At 40.9% G+C, this 18,305-nt stretch overlaps 1 protein-coding gene across 1 annotated transcript; it reads right to left on the minus strand.

Moving 5' to 3' along the window:
• Positions 1–401: 401 nt before the first annotated feature.
• Positions 402–13,124, minus strand: LOC117040743 (methyltransferase-like protein 7A). Its single transcript, XM_033138714.1, has 2 exons — positions 12,574–13,124; positions 402–691 (listed from the first exon to the last, which is right to left on the minus strand). Exons 1-2 carry the CDS (start codon positions 13,075–13,077, stop codon positions 455–457), a joined length of 741 nt encoding a protein of 246 aa, XP_032994605.1. The 5' UTR covers positions 13,078–13,124; the 3' UTR covers positions 402–454.
• Positions 13,125–18,305: the final 5,181 nt, after the last annotated feature.

Genomic DNA, 18,305 nt, shown 5'->3' on the forward strand with positions numbered 1-18,305 from the left:
GGAAAGGCCTCTGTTAGCAGGTGTGTGCCTGCGAGCACCACACTGCCAATACCTGAGATCGGAACTTCTCAATCATCTTCCAAATTAAAAAGAAATTCTGTTTAAGGTAATCGACAATGGCTGATATTCCAACCTCCATGGGAACCAGATGCTTCCAGGGAAAATAGTCATGGTAGTTCATGCATCATTATTTGGAAGTGAATGAGGCAACGTTCACATCTGCATGGGAGCAGCTGGAATGTGGAAAGTGAAGGTAGCTGGACAGTCTGTCAAATGGAAATAAAAATGGATTGACAACATACATGTGTGTTTGTGTCCAATTACAGCTTGTGCAAGAGGTTCACAGGTCATAGGTGACATAATGATCGGCTGTCCTATAATTCCCACGATTAGGTTCTACACCCCATCCCAGAGACACCTGCATGGAGATCTTGTTCAGTAATTTATTTCCAAGCTACTTTACAGCATAACCTGTGATATGTGGCTTAATAAAGTTCAATATTAAAGGGGCATATATGTGCCGTAGCTTCAGCTCTGAGAAGCCAGCTTTTTCCAGGTTCTTCCAGGTTTCTCTGGTCATGGTGCACCCGTCAAACAGACATTTCCAAATTGGATCATAGATCTGCTGCCAGAAGAGACTCCAGCTGGAAGGAGCACCTGCAACGTGTTCTAGGAAGAAGTAAGCGCCACCCTGGAGAAACAGAAATGGATGCATATAAGTTACTTTCTCTTCTCCTCTGGATTTCCTCAGATATTCCTTTGCACAATCAGCGCTATGGTATCACAGTGCTGTTAACTTTTCATGACAACATTCTGTCATGGATTTGGATGATCATATGGCCGCAGCTACATTACAAACACACATGGTTCTACAGCAGCTTTAAACTGTAACACAGTCCTCCAGAAAAACCAAAGGAAAATGTTGCTCTAGATGTTGACTCTTTCCACTTGCTTTAAAGTTCAAGCAAACCAAGGAAGAAACACCACAGACAGAATAATTGCCACACACCGGAAGAACAAGGATAAAGTTTGAGTGCCTCACTTGTAGCTCGATAAATGTTCATCTAAACCAGCTGTAACAGGCCAGCCCTATGTCTTTACTTTCTACACAATTCACATATAAAGTCTCTCTCTGTTTGTGTGTGTGCGCGCGCCTTTTTTCACACAAAATGGAGCGTAAGGGTGAGGAGAGTAAAATTAATAAGAAATTAATAAGATTTTGGAACGCAGAAATAAATAAAATCATCAAACCATCAATTCTAGCATGCAGAGGGCCACCTTATCGAAATTATATACTGTCATTCGGTATTTGAACGATTTGTATTAGTAATTGTATTATAAATTGGTATTGTTATAATGAGGCTATTATTGGACTGCAATTTAAAGCTAATAAAAATTATTATATATAAAAAAGTTCAACCAAACCAGATGTGACAGGCCAGTCCTGTCTTTACTTTCTGCACAATTCACATATAAATTCTCTCTCTCTGTGTGTGCCTTTTTTCACATGAAATGGAGCGTAAGGCTGAGGAGAGTAAAATCCTGCCCCTTTCCTACCTCATCTCAAAAGTTTACGATTTCTTTTCTGCCAACCCAGCCCTGATACTGGGTAAGATGGAGAGAAAATTGCTTAAAGCAATGAAGTTAAGTGGGGCAGCGCCAGCTTCATTTACCCACATGTTTGGTGTTACATAAATAATAGACACATCTACCCACTTTATATCAGAGTAGCGAAAGAATAGAACATATGTCCGAAGAACAGATGCCTCTGGGAAGCCCACAAGCATAACCTGAGTGCAACAATACTGTCTCCACCTGCAGAGTTTAGCATTCTGCCTTTGACAGTGGCATCAGAGCATTTGACTACTAGCCACAATGGTGTTGATAGCCTGATCTTCCCTGAATTTGTCTAATCTTCTTTTTAAACCAGCCAAATCAGTGGCCAGCACTCCCTCTTGTGGCAGAAGATTCCATTCTTTAACTCAGCACTGTGTAAAGAAGGACTTTCTTTTCTGTCCCAAATCTTCCAGCATTCAGCTGCATTGGATGGCTTTGGGTTTCTAGTCTTATGAGAGGAACACAGAGAGCTCAGTTGGTTAGAGCGTGGTGCTGAGAATGCCAAGGTTGCAGGTTCGATCCCTGTATGGGACAGCTGCATATTCCTGCCTTGTAGGGGGTTCAACTAGATGATACTCAGGCTCCCTTCTAATTCTACAATTCTATGATTTCTCTGTCTGCTTTCTCCATTCTGTGCATAATATTACACATCTCCATCATTTGCCTTTTCTCACAGCTGCTACAAGCTGGGTCAACATCTTCATCAAGCTATCTGCTATGGCTGCAAAGTCTCATCCCTGGTCACTTACCACCAATTCAGACTTCATGTGGTTATATGTGATTTTTTATTTTATTTATCACCCCCAAATCACTTTACACTTGATTACTTTGAACTTCATTGGCCATTTTTATGCCCATTCGCTCAGTTTGGAGCAGGAGTGCCAACTTGAATAAAATATTGGGGGAGCCAGGTATGCCCCTCCCCATAAAATCGATCACAAGAAGTGGCACACAGACACACTCTATTTTACCGGTATACTGTGAACTGGTATGGTAAACTGTTCAAAATTCCAACGTTTATTTATTTTGAGTGCTTTTAGGATTATGAGTCGGGGTAACTAACTAACCTTTTTGGCCCAAGGTTGCAGTCATGCTTAGTAAACCCTTTGAGAGCTGCAGGCCAATGCTGAAAAGGACCAAAACTCAGTATGGATCCATACAGATCAGCTGAAAAGGGGATCTATCCCTTTCCCATTTTCTTTTAAAAAGAATCTTTATTGAAAATTATATCAAAACATCAAAAACAAGCAAATAAAACATAGCAAAAGACAACAAAGCAAATCAGAAACCACTCATTACTTCTAACAAACGCTCTATCAAATGAAAAAACAAAACTAATAAATCAAACCAAACAAACCACATATATACATTCAACACCCATTCCTATGCACATTCTAGACTTTTTCGACTTCCACTTGTCGCCCTCTCAGGTTAATTCATTAAACCATTTCATTTCTGCTTTCCTTAACCACTAAACCAATATGTATAGTAAAATTAATATATCATATATCCTTCTTTCTTGTATATCAGTACAGATTATTAGATATGAATCCAGGTCTTTAAAGTGGGGCACTGTTTTTTCATATATTCACCAAAAGCTTTCCCAGCTTTGACAAAATTTCTGATTGCTACTTCCTCTAATTAATTCTGTTAATTTGGCCAAATCTAAATAACTAAATAATTTCTCTTGCCACTCTCTAATATTTGGAATCTTTTGTTTTTTCCAATGCATAGCAATTAATATTCTTGCTGCTGCAATTGATATAGGAAGAGTTTCTCATCCTCTTTCTTAATTCCTTCGTCCAGTATCCCTAATAAAATGGCTTCTGGATTTTTCTTAATATTATATTTCAATATTTTTTTAATTTCTTCAAAAACCTGGTTCCAGAAAATTTTGATTTTCTCACAGTGCCACCACATATCTATTGATGTCCCTGTCTCCTTTCCGCACCTCTGACATAGATTATCTTTAGTTTTATACATTTTATGTAATTTAACCGGAGTAATATAACATTTATAGAATTTTTTTAATCATAATTTTTTTTAAATCTTTAATCCCCTCTGAAGCCGTCAATTTCCAATGTTCCTTCCACAGTTTTCCTATTGTTTTAACTGTATCGTTTTTCCCAAATCGATTGCCCAATTAATCATTGTCTCCTACACCATTTCATCTTTAACTTCCCATTCAAGCAACAGATTATACATTTTAGAAATGATTTTATTATTATTTTTTAATATATGTACTTCCAATAAAGAAGGTTCATCCAGGAAGCCTTTTTGTGTCCTGCCCTTATTAAACTTACTGTTTATTTGATGGTATTGTATCCATCCTGTCAAATATTGTTTAATATCTTCATATTTCTTCAACCTAAGTTCCCCTTCTTTTTCCTCTAATAAGACTTTATACTTCCCCCAGTTACCTTCCAAATTTACCTTCTTCACTGTAATAATTTCAATGGGTGAAAGCCATCTGGGTGTTTTGGGTTTGAGAAGATTTTTTGCTTTTCCCAGACTCTCAATAGGGATTTTTTGATAATATGGGTGTTAAATCCTTTATACACCTTCACCTTATCATCCCCCAAATAGGCATGCCATCTGAACTTATTTTTGTGGCCCTCCAAATCTAATAAATCAAGATTTTCTAATACAATCCACTCCTTCTGTCACAGAAAACAAGCAGCATCATGGTATAAATTTAGGTCCGGCAAGGCTAGATAGATAGAAAATACTTTATTCGGCTATAAGCCCACAAGGTAAAACAAATCAATAAATAAAAACAGCATTTTACATTCTAAAATATCAACTAAAATATTTCAATGCATAATCTCCTTCGCATTACGTACAAGCTCTAGATGTACCGTATTATGGCCTTAAAGATAAAGATGGAACATAGAATTTACTCGATTTTTAATAGTCATGAAGCATTCCATGAAGTCTTTTATATGAAAGAACTGAAATCAGGAATCTGGCAACCTGTAATGTTCTATAAGAGTCAATGTCCTAGAGTAGATAAACTGGATGCAATTCAGGTGGTTTAGCAACAATTTCCAGAATGATTGAACTCAGAATCCTTGATCGGGGTACAATGTATAAAGGGCAATTTAACAAGATAATGGTAAAAGGATTCTATTGATTTGTTATCACATGTGCATAAAACAGAGGTTTTACCATTAGAAAATCTATTGCTCAGAACATTTGAGGGGAACACATTAAATCTGGCTCTAACAAATGCAAATCTGTGTGACGCAACCGATAAGGTAGATAGATATCGAGGTATCTGGGGCATAGATGTAATGCCCAGATTTATCAGAGAACACGTACCTCCACCTGTAGTAAGATTTTGTTGCAAATCAACCTCCTCCAAACTTTGTTTGATGATCTTTTTAGCTGCAATTAGATCTAAATTTAGTATATCGGAAGGAGAGATTCCATAAGACAACAGTTTGGAATGGATTTTTGTTGCCCATGGGCTGGTGAATTCATCTCTCCAAAGGCACTGAATAAGATGGTAATTTGGTAATTTATGCCAAAGGGACAGCCAATAATTAAAGGCATGTCTCCACATCAGAATCTCTAAGGAGGGGATCTTAAGTTCTAAGCGAATGGAAGAGTTGCTTACACAGGAGGGTAATTTCAAAAGGCGTCTGAGAAAAAGTTTTTGCAACGTCACCAGGGGCGTGAGGTTTACAAAGGTGCCCCATAAAGGGACCGCATAGGCCATAGTTGCAACCACTTTTGCTCTATAAACCTTTAAGGCAGATGGAATTTAGGTCCGGCAAGGCTAGTCCTCCTCTGTTTTTAATATCAATTAATAATTTATGTTTTATCCTTGCCAGTTTATAATTCCAAATAAATTTAGTAAGAACGTTTTTCCATTGCTTGAAATGTCCAGGCCCTGTTCCTAGAATTTGTAACATTTGAAATAAGAATAACATTTTGGGGAGGACATTCATTTTAATGGCCGCAATTTCCCCCAATAAAGATAATTTTAATCTATTCCTAACTTCCAATTCTTTTTTAATTTCATTCCATGTTTTTGTATAATTATCCTTAATATCATTAAATAGATTATTTGTATTGTTGGTGATCCAAATGCCTTGATATTTTGTTTTATTCACTACTTTCAACCCCACCTCCCTCTGTAATTGGTCAATTTCTTCCCCAGATAAATTTTTGGTTAGCATATTAGTTTTTTTCATATTTAAATCAAATCCCGCCAATTTCCCAAATTCTGTAATTCTTTCCAAGGTTTGGGGTATACTTTCAAATGGTTCTTCCACCGTGATTATAACATCGTCCGCAAACGCTTTAGTTTTATGGATACTTTTGCTAGTCCTAATTCCCTTAATTTTTTCATCATTATATTTTCCAACAAGAATTCAAGAATCAAGATAAATAATAGCGGGGAAAGGGGACACCCCTGTCTGGTACCCCTATGTATTCCTAGCTTGTCAGATATCTCTTTATTTATTTCAAACTTGGCTCTTTGCGATCTATAAACTGAATCTATACCATTAATTAATTCCCCCCGAGCCCTAATGATGTTATAGTCTTTTTAAGAAATACCCAAGATACCTTGTCAAATGCTTTTTCCGCATCAAGGAATAAAAATGCCGCTCTTTTATCAAATTTGCCATTCAAATAGTCTAATAAATCTATCACATTCCTCAAATTGTTATAGATATATCTATTTGGTAAAAAGCCAGATTAATCCTTATTTTTTAATTTCTTCATAATTCTTTTCAACCGATTGGCTATAATTTCTGCGAATAATTTATAATCACTATTTAACAGGGAGATTGGCCTAAAATTTTTAACTTGATTATTATCTACACCCTGTTTTGGGATAATGGAAATATATGCCTCTTCCCAAGATTTTGGAATCTTCCCTTCCTCACAAATTTTATTCATTAATAACTTCAAAGGTTCTGCTAGTATTTTAACAATTTTTTATGGTAATATATGACTGGCAGTCCAACAGTTCCAGGGGATTTTCCTACTTTGGCTCTTTTAATTGCTCCTTGTACCTCCAACAATGAAATTGGTTCATTTAAGAATTTTACATTTTCCTCATCTATTTTAGGCAATTTTATCTTTTTAAAATAATTTTCTATATCCAAATGGCTGGGATTTTCAGATTTATATAATTCTGTGTAAAATTTAACAAAGGAATCTGAAATTTCTTTGGGGTTCTCCTATCACTTTACCATCCTCTATTAGTTTATCAATTGTTCTTTCCTTTTGTTTGTTTTTTAATTGCCAAGCCAGGCATCTCCTGGCTTTATTTGATTTTTTTCGATGCAAGTATCTTATTTTATTTTCAATTTCATTATCTAGAATCTTAGAAATTTGATTTTGCAATAATTTAATATTTCCCTTTAATTCCTCTTTCCTTTGAGTTTTAACTTTTCCTAATTCCATTTCAGATTTCCTTATTTCTTTTAAAAGATTTTCTAATTTCTTTTCCTTCTCTTTCCTTTGCCAAATGCTCTGGCCTATGAAGAACCCCCTAATTACAGCTTTCCCTGCATTTCAAACTGTATTTATATTTATTTATTGGTTTAAATTTCATTCTAGATAACCTTTCAACACAAATTCCGCTTTATTAACTATGTTCTCATCCTCTAATAATGTCTCATTTAGCTTGCATCTTTTTACTCCCTTTCTTTTTCCAGTTATTTCCATAATGACTGGATTATGGTTGGAGATACTTCTTGGTAATATTTCTATTTTTTTGCATCTCAATAATAAATCTTTAGTTGTCCATATTGAATCCAATCTACTTTCCGAATCATTGGCATGGGAATAAAATGTGAATTGCTTTTGGGAGGGGTGTCTACATCTTCAGACATCTTGTAAGTTTAATTTATCTGCCAATTGAAAAAAGGACTTTGGGAGTCTTCCATCATTATTTCCATTAATTTTACTCATTTTATCCATTTCTATTGATACAATTCCATTTATGTCTCCCATTAAGATGATTTTTTGATCACAAAAATCCAATAATATATTTTCTAATTTTTGGTAGAATTCTGCCTTTTTTTTTCATTAGGAGCATATATTCCTATTTTCTCCAATTTCTCTTGAATTCTAACAACTATAATTCTACCTTCTTTATCTTTGAAGATTTGCTCCAGCTTTAATTTAGGGTTAACATACATCACCAACCCTCTTTTTTTAATGACATCTGAGGAGATCAATTCTCCCACTAGTTTTTTATTCACCAATAATCTACGATGGTTCCTTGTAATGTGAGTCTCTCGAAGACATATTATATCTAATTTTTTCTTACATAATAAATGTTCTACTTTATTTCTCTTAACATTATTTAACCCATTAACATTCCAAGTGGTAATTCTTAATTCCATTTAGATTTAATCTTGTTTATTTTATTTCTCCTTGTTTATCGATAAGTAAGGAATTCACAAAAAGGCAAAAAGAAAAAGACCAAATAGGTAATACAAAAGAGAAAACCAAATTTCAGAATCAACAATATTGCAAACAATTAAAATCACTTCATTCATATTTCAAGTAGTAGAGAGTAAATAAAATTGTCAGGCTATTTTTCTATTATATCCTTTTCTAATCGTCGCCACTATCTGATTATTCTTTATCCCCTTTCTTTTCCAGAACATTCCCTCCCCCCAAAGGGTTTTCATATTTTTTCCAAAATTTCTTTATCTCAAATTCTGAGATTAATTTCTTCCTACTCTGTTTGTATGTGAAAGAGATCCCTTCTGGGAACTCCCACTTGTAGTAGATGTTGTTTCTCCTAAGAGCATCTGCTAGGAGCTTATATTTGGACCTTTTCCTCAGGAGTTGTGGAGGGACTTCTCTCATAATTATGATTTCTCTGTCCTCAATTCTCAACTTTTGTTTTCTTTTGTGTTGCATAATTTTATCTCTCAATATTCTTGAATTTAAAAACACCAGACAGTCTCCAGGCCAGCTGCTTGCACGTGTTTGTCTGGATTTCAGTCTAAATGCTCTATCTGTACAGATGGATATATCTTCTTCTTGCAGCTGCATCCACTCTGCAAGTCCTTTGATGATAATATTCTCCACATTCTCCTCTTGCTGTTCTTTAAGCCCTCTAAATCTCAGAGTCAAGTCATTTTGTCTTAGTTCCTGCATCGCCAGTGGCATCTTGGGTTTCCTTCAACTTCAAGATATCATGCTTCACATTCTCTTGATTTTTTTTATATGCCTTGCAGTCTTCCAAATATTTCTTTGTTACATCCTTTTGTTTACTTATTCTAGTTTTCAAGGTCTGAGATTATTGCTCCATCTCCTTACTCTTTTCTGACAGTTCTGTATATTGTTTATTTGGGTCCACTATTGCTTTAGAATTTTGTTCAATCATTTTCAATTTTTGTTCAATCTTATTCCCCATTTTATCTAATTTGCAGTCCATTTTCTCATTAATCTCTGCCTTCATCCCAAAAATTAACTCTTTAATATCACTAGCCTCTTCCTTCAGATTTGATGGGCGTCTTTGGGGACATGCTGGTGTAGAATTAGTTTGACCTTTAAGCTTCTTGCAGCCATTTGAGAATTAATTTATAACAGTTTTATAAAGTCATTTTGTCTCAAGCTCCTTATCCTTGAGATAAAGCAGCTAATTGTCGGGGGGGGGGGGTTGGCATGCCTTTAAAGAGGCATCATATGGCTACTTACTACCTCCTCTGTTAATCTGTGATGGTTGCTTAAAGGGCCCTGTGATTTCTATGTCGCAGTTCTCAATTCCTTATTTCTTGTTACTCCACTAGGTGTCTCTGTGTCTCTTTACTCCTTCCCCGCTTAGTTCTTTTTTGTCCAATTTCCTTAGCCTTTCCTTCCTGCTTTTTGTTAATTCTGACTTTCCGGCATGCAGTGAGTCAGCAATCTCTCGCCGCCATTTTCTGCTTCAAATTAATATATTTTACTTTCCTTCTTCCTTATCTAATTTTCCATTATTTCTCCCCAATCGCTCTAATCTCTTTCGCTCCTGCCTTCCTTGTAGCTTCCGTCAAACCTTCTCTCACTTACATTAATCCTCCTTTCTCTGTCCTCCCACCGTCCTCTCTTTCAGCCCGCTTTCAGACCGTCTTGTCTTCTCTCCGTTCCCAATTCACTCTCTGTTTCTATACTGTTTCTCTACTTCTCTGATTCTCCTTTTTATGCAACTCTCATTAAAACTTTGGTCTTTCCCTTAAATTAATTCTGTTTCTCTTGCGTCAGCAGCTTCTCCCTTGTTGTTGTGGGACACCCCCCTTTCCCCATTGTACTCACTCCATCTCACAGCGTTTCGCCATCAGTTGCACAGAGACATTCTCCACCTAGTCCTTTCCCCACAAATGCAGGTACCTCCAGACAAGGTGCTGGGGGGTGGGGGGCTCCGGTCCCTTGGATCCTTAGATCTTTGGATCCCTGTCTTCCACTTGCTTCCCGCACATCTTCTTTTAGCAGATGCTTCTCCTCCAAGATTAACTACAAGTTCCTTTTGTTTTACAAGTATTGCCAATATCTCTAAATTTTCCACGTAGAAAGCAGAAGCTCTGGTACATTAAAAGTTTAGAGTTCAAAGCTTAGCTTCGCTCCAGGTTTTCGTACTGTTTTTGAGTTATCAGCCGCTAAGCTGCGCCCCATCTCGAGGCATCTCATAGAGGGTGGACGTTTGAAAGCGCTAGGGCTCTTTCTTCTCTCTTTGATATTAAACTTTTTTGCTGTTCCTCAGCCCCTTCTTGCAGCGCCGCTTTGTCCTTCGAACTCAGAAATTTTCCTTCTTGAGTTTGGGGTACACGCTGCCTTCGGTACCCTCTTTTTTCCCTTCTATGATTGGGCCGACCCGAGATCACCACTCTGTCGATTCACGACTGGGCTTCAGCAGCGGCTAACCCGGAAGTCCCCATCCCTTTTCCTGGCTCATCAAATGAAGCATCTGATGACCGAGGAGAGGGCAATTTACATCCCCATCAGGCCACTGGGCTTGAAGGAGACGTTTAAGTAACTTCATCCACCCTAGTACCATGGCAGATATTTAACTAAGTAGACCTATTGAAATTAATCACAGTGACTAAAAGAGGTACATTCATTTTAAAAGGCCTACTCTGCACTGAATGCTACCTTATTTTATCTTTTGTGGCAGCTGTACAAATTGGCAGTGTTGCAGGGAGATAGATAATAACTGTTTGGGCTGGATCATGTGCCTAGGCTGAGTCCTGGATTTATGTCCCAGTTTCTGATTTGATCCTGGAATGTCCTGCTTTTCCTCCGTCCCTATTTTCATGTTGGAGGATATGGAGTTATATGACTCCCAAGCCAAGGGATAAGTAACTATAGAACCTTTAGAAGACATCTGAAGGCAGCCCTGTATAGGGCTTTAAAAAAAGTGTTTTATTATTATTATTATTATTATTATTATTATTATTATTATTTATTTGTACCCCGCCCATCTGGCTGGATTTCCCCAGCCACTCTGGGCGACTTCCAACAAAAATCAAATACATTAAAATATCACACATTAAAAGCTTCCCTAAACAGGGCTGCCTTCAGATGTCCTCTAAATGTCTGGTAGTTGTCTATCTCTTTGACATCTGAAGGGAGGGAGTTCTACAGGGCGGGCGCCACTACCGAGAAGGCCCTCTGCCTGGTTCCCTGTAGTTTTGCTTCTCGCAGTGAGGGAACCGCCAGAAGGCCCTCGGCGCTGGATCTCAGTAATCTCAGTTTTATTATGTTTTTATGTATGTTGAAAGCAGCCCAGAGTGGTTCGGGCAACCAATAATACAACTACTGTTGTTGTTGTTGAATAGGATGTCCCTATTTTCATCAAATAAATGTTGGAGGGTATGAGATCTGTCACCAGAGTCAGTTAACAGCTTAGCCAAGGGTGATTGTGAGGTTGCCCCCGACACTGCCAGTTTCATTGGTAAGCAGAGATGGAAGATGTCAAGGAAATCTCAGTTGGTGAAACAGATTTATTTTACTTACTATACTTCAAATAGAAAGAGAGGCTATACAGTGGTACCTCGGGTTAAGTACTTAATTCGTTCCGGAGGTCCGTTCTTAACCTGAAGCGTACTTAACCTGAAGCACCACTTTAGCTAATGGGATCTCCTGCTTCCAGTGCGCCGCCAGAGCACGATTTCTGTTCTTAAGTGGAGTTCTTAACCTGAAGCGTATACTTAACCTGAAGCGTACTTAACCCGAGGTACCACTGTAATGTGTTTAAACAGCCATTCCCAAACATGCATAATTCTTTCTTTTTTTTAAACGCAGGTGGGGATAGACACAAAACAAATACAGAGAGGCTGAAATGGGACGAGGATGAATATTTATTTATTTATTTATTTATTTATTTATTCATACATTCCCCAGCCACTCTGGGTGGCTCCCAAAAGAATATTAAAAACACGATAAAAGATCAAACATTAAAAACTTCCCTAAACAGGGCTGCCGTCAGATGTCTTCTAAAAGTTTATTTCCTTGATTTCTGATGGCAGGGGGTTCCACAGGGTGGGCACCACTACCGAGAAGGCCCCCTGCCTGGTTCCCTGTAACCTCACTGCTCACAGCGAGGGAACTGCCAGAAGGCCCTCAGGGCTGGACCTCAATGTTTGGACTGAACGATGGGAGTGGAGAGGCTGCTTCAGGTATAGTGGGCCTTCCTGCCCAACCATCTTATCAGTTTCAACATCAGAGACAAGCACGTTAAAAATTTGCTTTGGTCTTTCACAAGTGCACAACAACAACAGAAAATAATAAGAGGTATGTCTAGATATGTCAAAGGTGACCTCAATATCACAGTGTGTGGGATTGTTTCTTCCTAACTGTAGTTAGGGAGAAAAGCAAGGGAGTGATCCCAACATTTGCCATTTGTGAGAATGTAAACAGCTCAGATGTAGAATTGACTAACACCTGAGAACACAGTGTAGTTACTGAATTGTCCTTGTTCTTCCCATGGCGTGAGCTACTTACCGGTCTCAGCACTCGTAGAATTTCTTTCATAACTTGCTCCTGGCTCTTCACAGAGCATAGCACCAGCGTTGAAACCACCACATCCACCGATGCAGCTGGTACCTGGTGCAGGTCCTCAGCTGGAGCCACCAAACAGCGTTCCACCTGCAAATGTGGATTTTTAGCCAGGCTCTTGTCAATAAACTTCTGGAAGTTGGGGTTCACATCAGTGCATATGATTTTGCATCCTACAGGGTAGAACTGAAAGTTGGTGCCGGGTCCTGTGCCAATCTCCAAAAGTGTGAGGGCCCCCGTGGGACTGGAAAAGTCCTTCAGGTTGCTGAACATTTCTTTTTTTTTCTCATACACCAGCTTATTATAAATAAGGCTCGCCACAGCCATGCAGTAGGGAAATAACTTCTTGCAAAGTGGGTCCCAGATGCCCAGGTACCACAGCAAGTAAGCAGGGAGGCATAATATCTGGACGCATAACCTGAGCAGGACTACTAGGCATGTTGCTTCCATGTTAGCAAGAGGGCAAAAAACAGCAAAGCCGGAGAAGAGAAAGTCAGTCGCAGAGTCTGCAGCTTCCCGTCTTAAATAACCAGCCAGTTAAAATGAAGCCACCAAATTCCAGGTACAGCTGCCAGAGCCCTTGGCAGTGACTACATTGGCTGAGAGATCTCAAAGAGTGGAGAGGAATATTGTCCATAAACTAAACTCACTCTCTCTCTCTCTCTCTCTCCATCTCTCTCTCTCTCACACACACAGTCACATACTCACCAATAACCTTGTGAGTGCACGCACTCGTAATCTTGCCCCTGTCAGAGGGAACTTAAAAACTGTATTTGCTGCCATTAAGAGGGAAATAATCTCATTTTGGGGGTATTCTAACACTTTATTGCAGCAGTGTACAGCAGTGGCTGCAATTCGGTATCAGTGTGGCACCAGTCATATTCCAGAATCTAATGGACTCTCTCCTTAAAGGGATTCCTAGTGTCACCCCCTTTTTTGATGATGTGTTGATTGCCAGGCCCATGCCAGAGGAATTTGAGGACCGCCTCCTCACCATCCTGCACTGTTTCCAGACAGCAGGCCTCAAGGAGAAGCAGGAAAAGTGTCTACTAGGAGTACGTCAGGTGGACTTTCTGGAATTTATGGTGGACGCAGAAGGGGTCTGAAAGATACTCGGAGTCCAGTGTGACTTTCATGCTCTTTATTCAGCTCATAGTAGTGAGGAATGCAGTTCCCCCAAAACGTTTGCTTTATATACACTACCGTATTTTTCGCTCCATAGGACGCTCCGGACCATAGGGTGCACCTCGTTTTCAGAGGAGGAAACCAGGGAAATTTTTTTTTTCTGGTTTTCCTCCTCTAAAACCCATGGTTGTTTTTTTTTTTTTTTTTTTTTTTTTGAGAATCAGCTCAAAGTTTTGCAGCTTTTTTTTTTGCAAAGGGAAAAGCCCTGCTTTTTGAGGATCAGTTCAGATTTGTGCAGCTTTTGTAAAGGGGGAAAAGCATTGCTTACAAACCAGTAAGCACCAGTACAAACCAGTACAGACCAGTAAGCACCAGCAGGTAATAGGAAGCAAGAGGAAAGCAAACCAGTACAAACCAGTAAGCACCGGTACAAACCAGTACAGACCAGTATGGACCAGTACAAACCAGTACGCACAAGCAAGTAATAGGAAGCAAGAGGAAAGCGAACCAGTACAAACCAGTAAGCACGAGTACAGACCAGTATGCACCAGTACAAACCAGTACGCACCAGCAAGTAATAGGAAGCAAGAGGAAAGCGAACCAGTACAAACCAGTAAGCACCAGTACAAACCAGTACAGACCAGCAAGCACCAGTACAAACCAGTACGCACCAGCAAGTAATAGGAAGCAAGAGGAAAGCGAACCAGTAAAAACCAGTACGCACCAGTACAGACCAGTACAAACCAGTACGCACCAGCAAGTAATAGGAAGCAAGAGGAAAGCGAACCAGTACAAACCAGTAAGCACCAGTACAAACCAGTACGCACCAGTATGCACCAGTACAAACCAGTACGCACCAGCAAGTAATAGGAAGCAAGAGGAAAGCAAACCAGTACAAACCAGTAAGCACCAGTACAAACCAGTACAGACCAGTATGCACCAGTACAGACCAGTAAGCACCAGCAGCTAATAGGAAGCAAGAGGAAAGCAAACCAGTACAAACCAGTAAGCAACAGTACAAACCAGTACAGACCAGTATGCACCAGTACAAACCAGTACGCACCAGCAAGTAATAGGAAGCAAGATGAAAGCGAACCAGTACAAACCAGTAAGCACCAGTACAAACCAGTACGCACCAGTACAGACCAGTAAGCACCAGCAGGTAATAGGGAGCAAGATGAAAGCAAACCAGTACAAACCAGTAAGCACCAGTACAAACCAGTACAGACCAGTAAGCACCAGTACAAACCAGTACACACCAGCAAGTAATAGGAAGTAAGAGGAAAGCGAACCAGTACAAACCAGTAAGCACCAGTACAAACCAGTACAGACCAGTAGGCACCAGCAAGCAATAGAAAGCAAAAGGAAAGCAAACCAGTAAGCACCAGTTGGTAATAGGAAGCAAGAAGAAAGCAAACCAGTAAGCACCAGCAAGTAATAGAAAGCAAGAGGAAAAGTAACAGCCCCAAATGGCTGAAAAACTCAATTTCCCAGGATCCTCAATTTCCCAGGATCCTACTGTGCAAGGGGCCTGGGCGGGGCAGGAAGGGAGCTAGCTCTCTTATCTCCCTCCCGGATCTCCTACAATCAGCTGTTGAGCGGGTTCTTTTCAACACTCTCTTTCCCTCTTGTTAGCCTTTAGCTCTTTCTAAAACAGAAAAAGCAGGATCTGCCTTTCCCCCCTGGGCTCCAGGGACCATGCATTTGCTCCATAAGACACACAGGCATTTCCCCTTACTTTTTAGGAGGAAAAAAGTGCATCTTATGGAGCAAAAAATACGGTATTTACACAATGGGCCCCACGTGATTGGCTAATTCCGGGATACTCCTGTATGCCAATCAGAGTGCGGATTCAGTTCCACCTGGAGCTGGATTGGGTGGCTCCTGCAGACCAATCAGACTGCTGCAATCTCAATCCTATTGTTCTGGGACCAATCAGACTGCTGCAGTTTGGATCCTATTCAGCTCAGTACATAACAGGGTCCATCCGACCGGTGACAAGATATGGACCATTTGTGATGCCCCAGCGCCCAAGGACAAGACTGAACTTCAGGCCTTCTTGGGACTATTGAACTTTTACCATGCCTTCCTTCCCCATAAGGCGGCGGTAGTGGAGCCGCTACACCAGGGGTCCCCAAACTAAGGCCCGGGGGATGGATGTGTCCCAATTGTCTTCTAAATCCGGCCCGCGGACAGTCCGTGAATCAGCGTGTTTTTTGATGAGTAGAATGTGTCCTTTTATTTAAAATGCATCACTGGGTTATTTGTGGGGCCTGCCTGGTGTTTTTACATGAGTAGAATGTGTGCTTTTATTTAAAATGCTTCTCTGGGTTATTTGTGGGGCATAGGAATTTGTTCATATTTTTTTCAAAATATAGTCTGGCCCCCCACAAGGTCTGAGGGACAGGGGACCGGCCCCATGCTGAAAAAGTTTGCTGACCCCTGCTCAACACAGACTCCTAGACGAGCGGACCCCTTGGGTGTGGGGCCAGCACCAGGAGGCCACATTCCAGACAGTCGAGAATTTGCTTGTCTTGTACTCAGTCTTGGCACACTTCCATGAGAGGCTGCCAGTTATGCTAGCATGCAACGCCTTGCCCTACGGCATCAGCGCTTTCCTGGGACACCAACTACCAGACAGAAGAGAGGTGCTGGTGGCATACTTTTCCCAGACGCTCACAGCAGCTGAGCGGAACTACTTGCAAATAGACAAGGAGGGCCTGGCAATAGTGAAGGGAGTAAAAAAATTCCATGATTTCTTGTACGGGGGGCCTTTACCATGGTGACTGACCACAAGCTGTTGCTTGGCCTGTTTGCCCCCTAGAATCAGACCCCCCAAGTGCTGTCTCCCCATGTCCTCAGGTGGTCAATTTTCCTTGCTGGCTACCAGTATGCACTGATCCACCACCCTGGGAAGGTGATGGGCCACGTGGACGCCCTCAGCACGCTACCACTACCAGAAACAGGGTCCACAGGTTATGAGCCTGGAGCTGCTTCCTGACACAAGAAGTTGCACACCACTCCACGAAAGATAGGGTAATTTCCCAGGTCCTGGACTAGGTGTGGAGGGGATGGCCCAGCAGTAGCCCCGGTTCAGAATTCGCTGGCTATACAACCCACAAACATGAACTGTCGGCCCACAAGGGGTACCTGTTATGGGGAAGCAGGGTCGTCGTTCCACAGCCCTTCCGCAAAATGGTCCCCACAGCCCTACACGAGACACACCCGGGGTAGTGAGAATGAAGGCCTTTGCTAGGAGTTATGTGTGGTGGCTGGGGATTGACGGAGAGATAGAGGCCAGGGTCAAACACTGTCAGACCTGCCAATAATCCCACCTGGATCCCCCAAGGACCCCAGTCCAGTCCTAAGAGTCTGCCCGAGCATAGTCACACCTGCACATGGACTTAGCTGGCCCCTTGCAGGGAAAAACATTCTTCATAATGGTGGACTCCTACACCAAATGGCTGGAGGTCACACTGGTACTGTCCACTTCTATGGCCGCAGCCATCCAGCTACTACGTAGTAAAGTTGTAAATCAACTTTAAATAGTGGCCTAAAATATTGTTGGATCTATATTTTAGTAGCCTATCTCATAGAACCGATACCCGAGTCTAAATTTTATTAGTTATATCTATGTTTAGTCAATGATTTTAAGGACATGGATTATGTAGGGCTGGATATGTTGAATATGCCCTCATCATGTAATGAGTACCCATTTAAATATGTATTTTTACATTGTTTTTACATTGTTTTTATAAATGTAAATACGTTGTTTTATGCTGGTCTGTGACCGAATATTCACATTCGCTACTACGTAGGCTGTTTGCAACCCACGGGCTCCCTGACACCCTCATCTCGGACAATGGAACCGCATTTACGTCAGAAGAATTCCAGACCTTGCCAGCGCAGAACGCCATCCGCCACATCTGCTCGGCACTATTCCACCCTGCCACCAATGGCCAAGCACAGCGCATGGTGCAGACCACCAAGAACACCCCTCCCCTCTGCAGACAATGGAACAACTCTTCTTATCTCTGCAGCTGTGATCTTGTGGGTGACATGGATGCCAAGAGGCATACTGTACATACCTCAACCTGTTTCCCTCCATCCCATCCACCCCCTCCACACGGCCACAGGCGCTGGCATACCATGCTCTGTCACTGAGACTGAGGGCACATTAGCAAACCTGATAAGCTGTTGTGGGCACACTTCACAACCTGTTATACTGGCTGCCATAAAATGTTGCTTTAAGTGCAGGGAAGGGACTCCATGGGTTTCAGGAAAGGCCTCTGTTAGCACGCCTGCGCCTGCAAGCACCACACTGGCAACACCTGTGATGGGAACCTCTCATCTTCCAAATTAAAAAGAAATTCTACTTAAAGTAATCGACAATGGCGTGGTGTAGTGGTTAAGAGCGGTGGACTCATAATCTGGTGAATCGGGTTCGCTTCCCCGCTCTTCCACATGCAGCTGCTTGGTGACCTTGGACTAGTCACACTTCTCTGAAGTCTCTCAGCCTCACTCACCTCACAGAGTGTTTGTTGTGGGGGAGG

Source organism: Lacerta agilis, chromosome 2, assembly GCF_009819535.1.
Source record: "Lacerta agilis isolate rLacAgi1 chromosome 2, rLacAgi1.pri, whole genome shotgun sequence".
Lineage (NCBI taxonomy): Eukaryota > Metazoa > Chordata > Lepidosauria > Squamata > Lacertidae > Lacerta > Lacerta agilis.

What these genes read in the sequence shown, in the direction of transcription:
- LOC117040743 (XM_033138714.1), bottom strand. Translation starts at nt 13,077, where the DNA reads ATGGAAGCAACATGCCTAGTAGTCCTGCTCAGGTTATGCGTCCAGATA. An exon ending in TTCTACGAGTGCTGAGACCG is followed by an intron (nt 692 to 12,573) that starts GTAAGTAGCTCA and finishes CTGTTTCTCCAG; the next exon opens with GGTGGCGCTTACTTCTTCCT.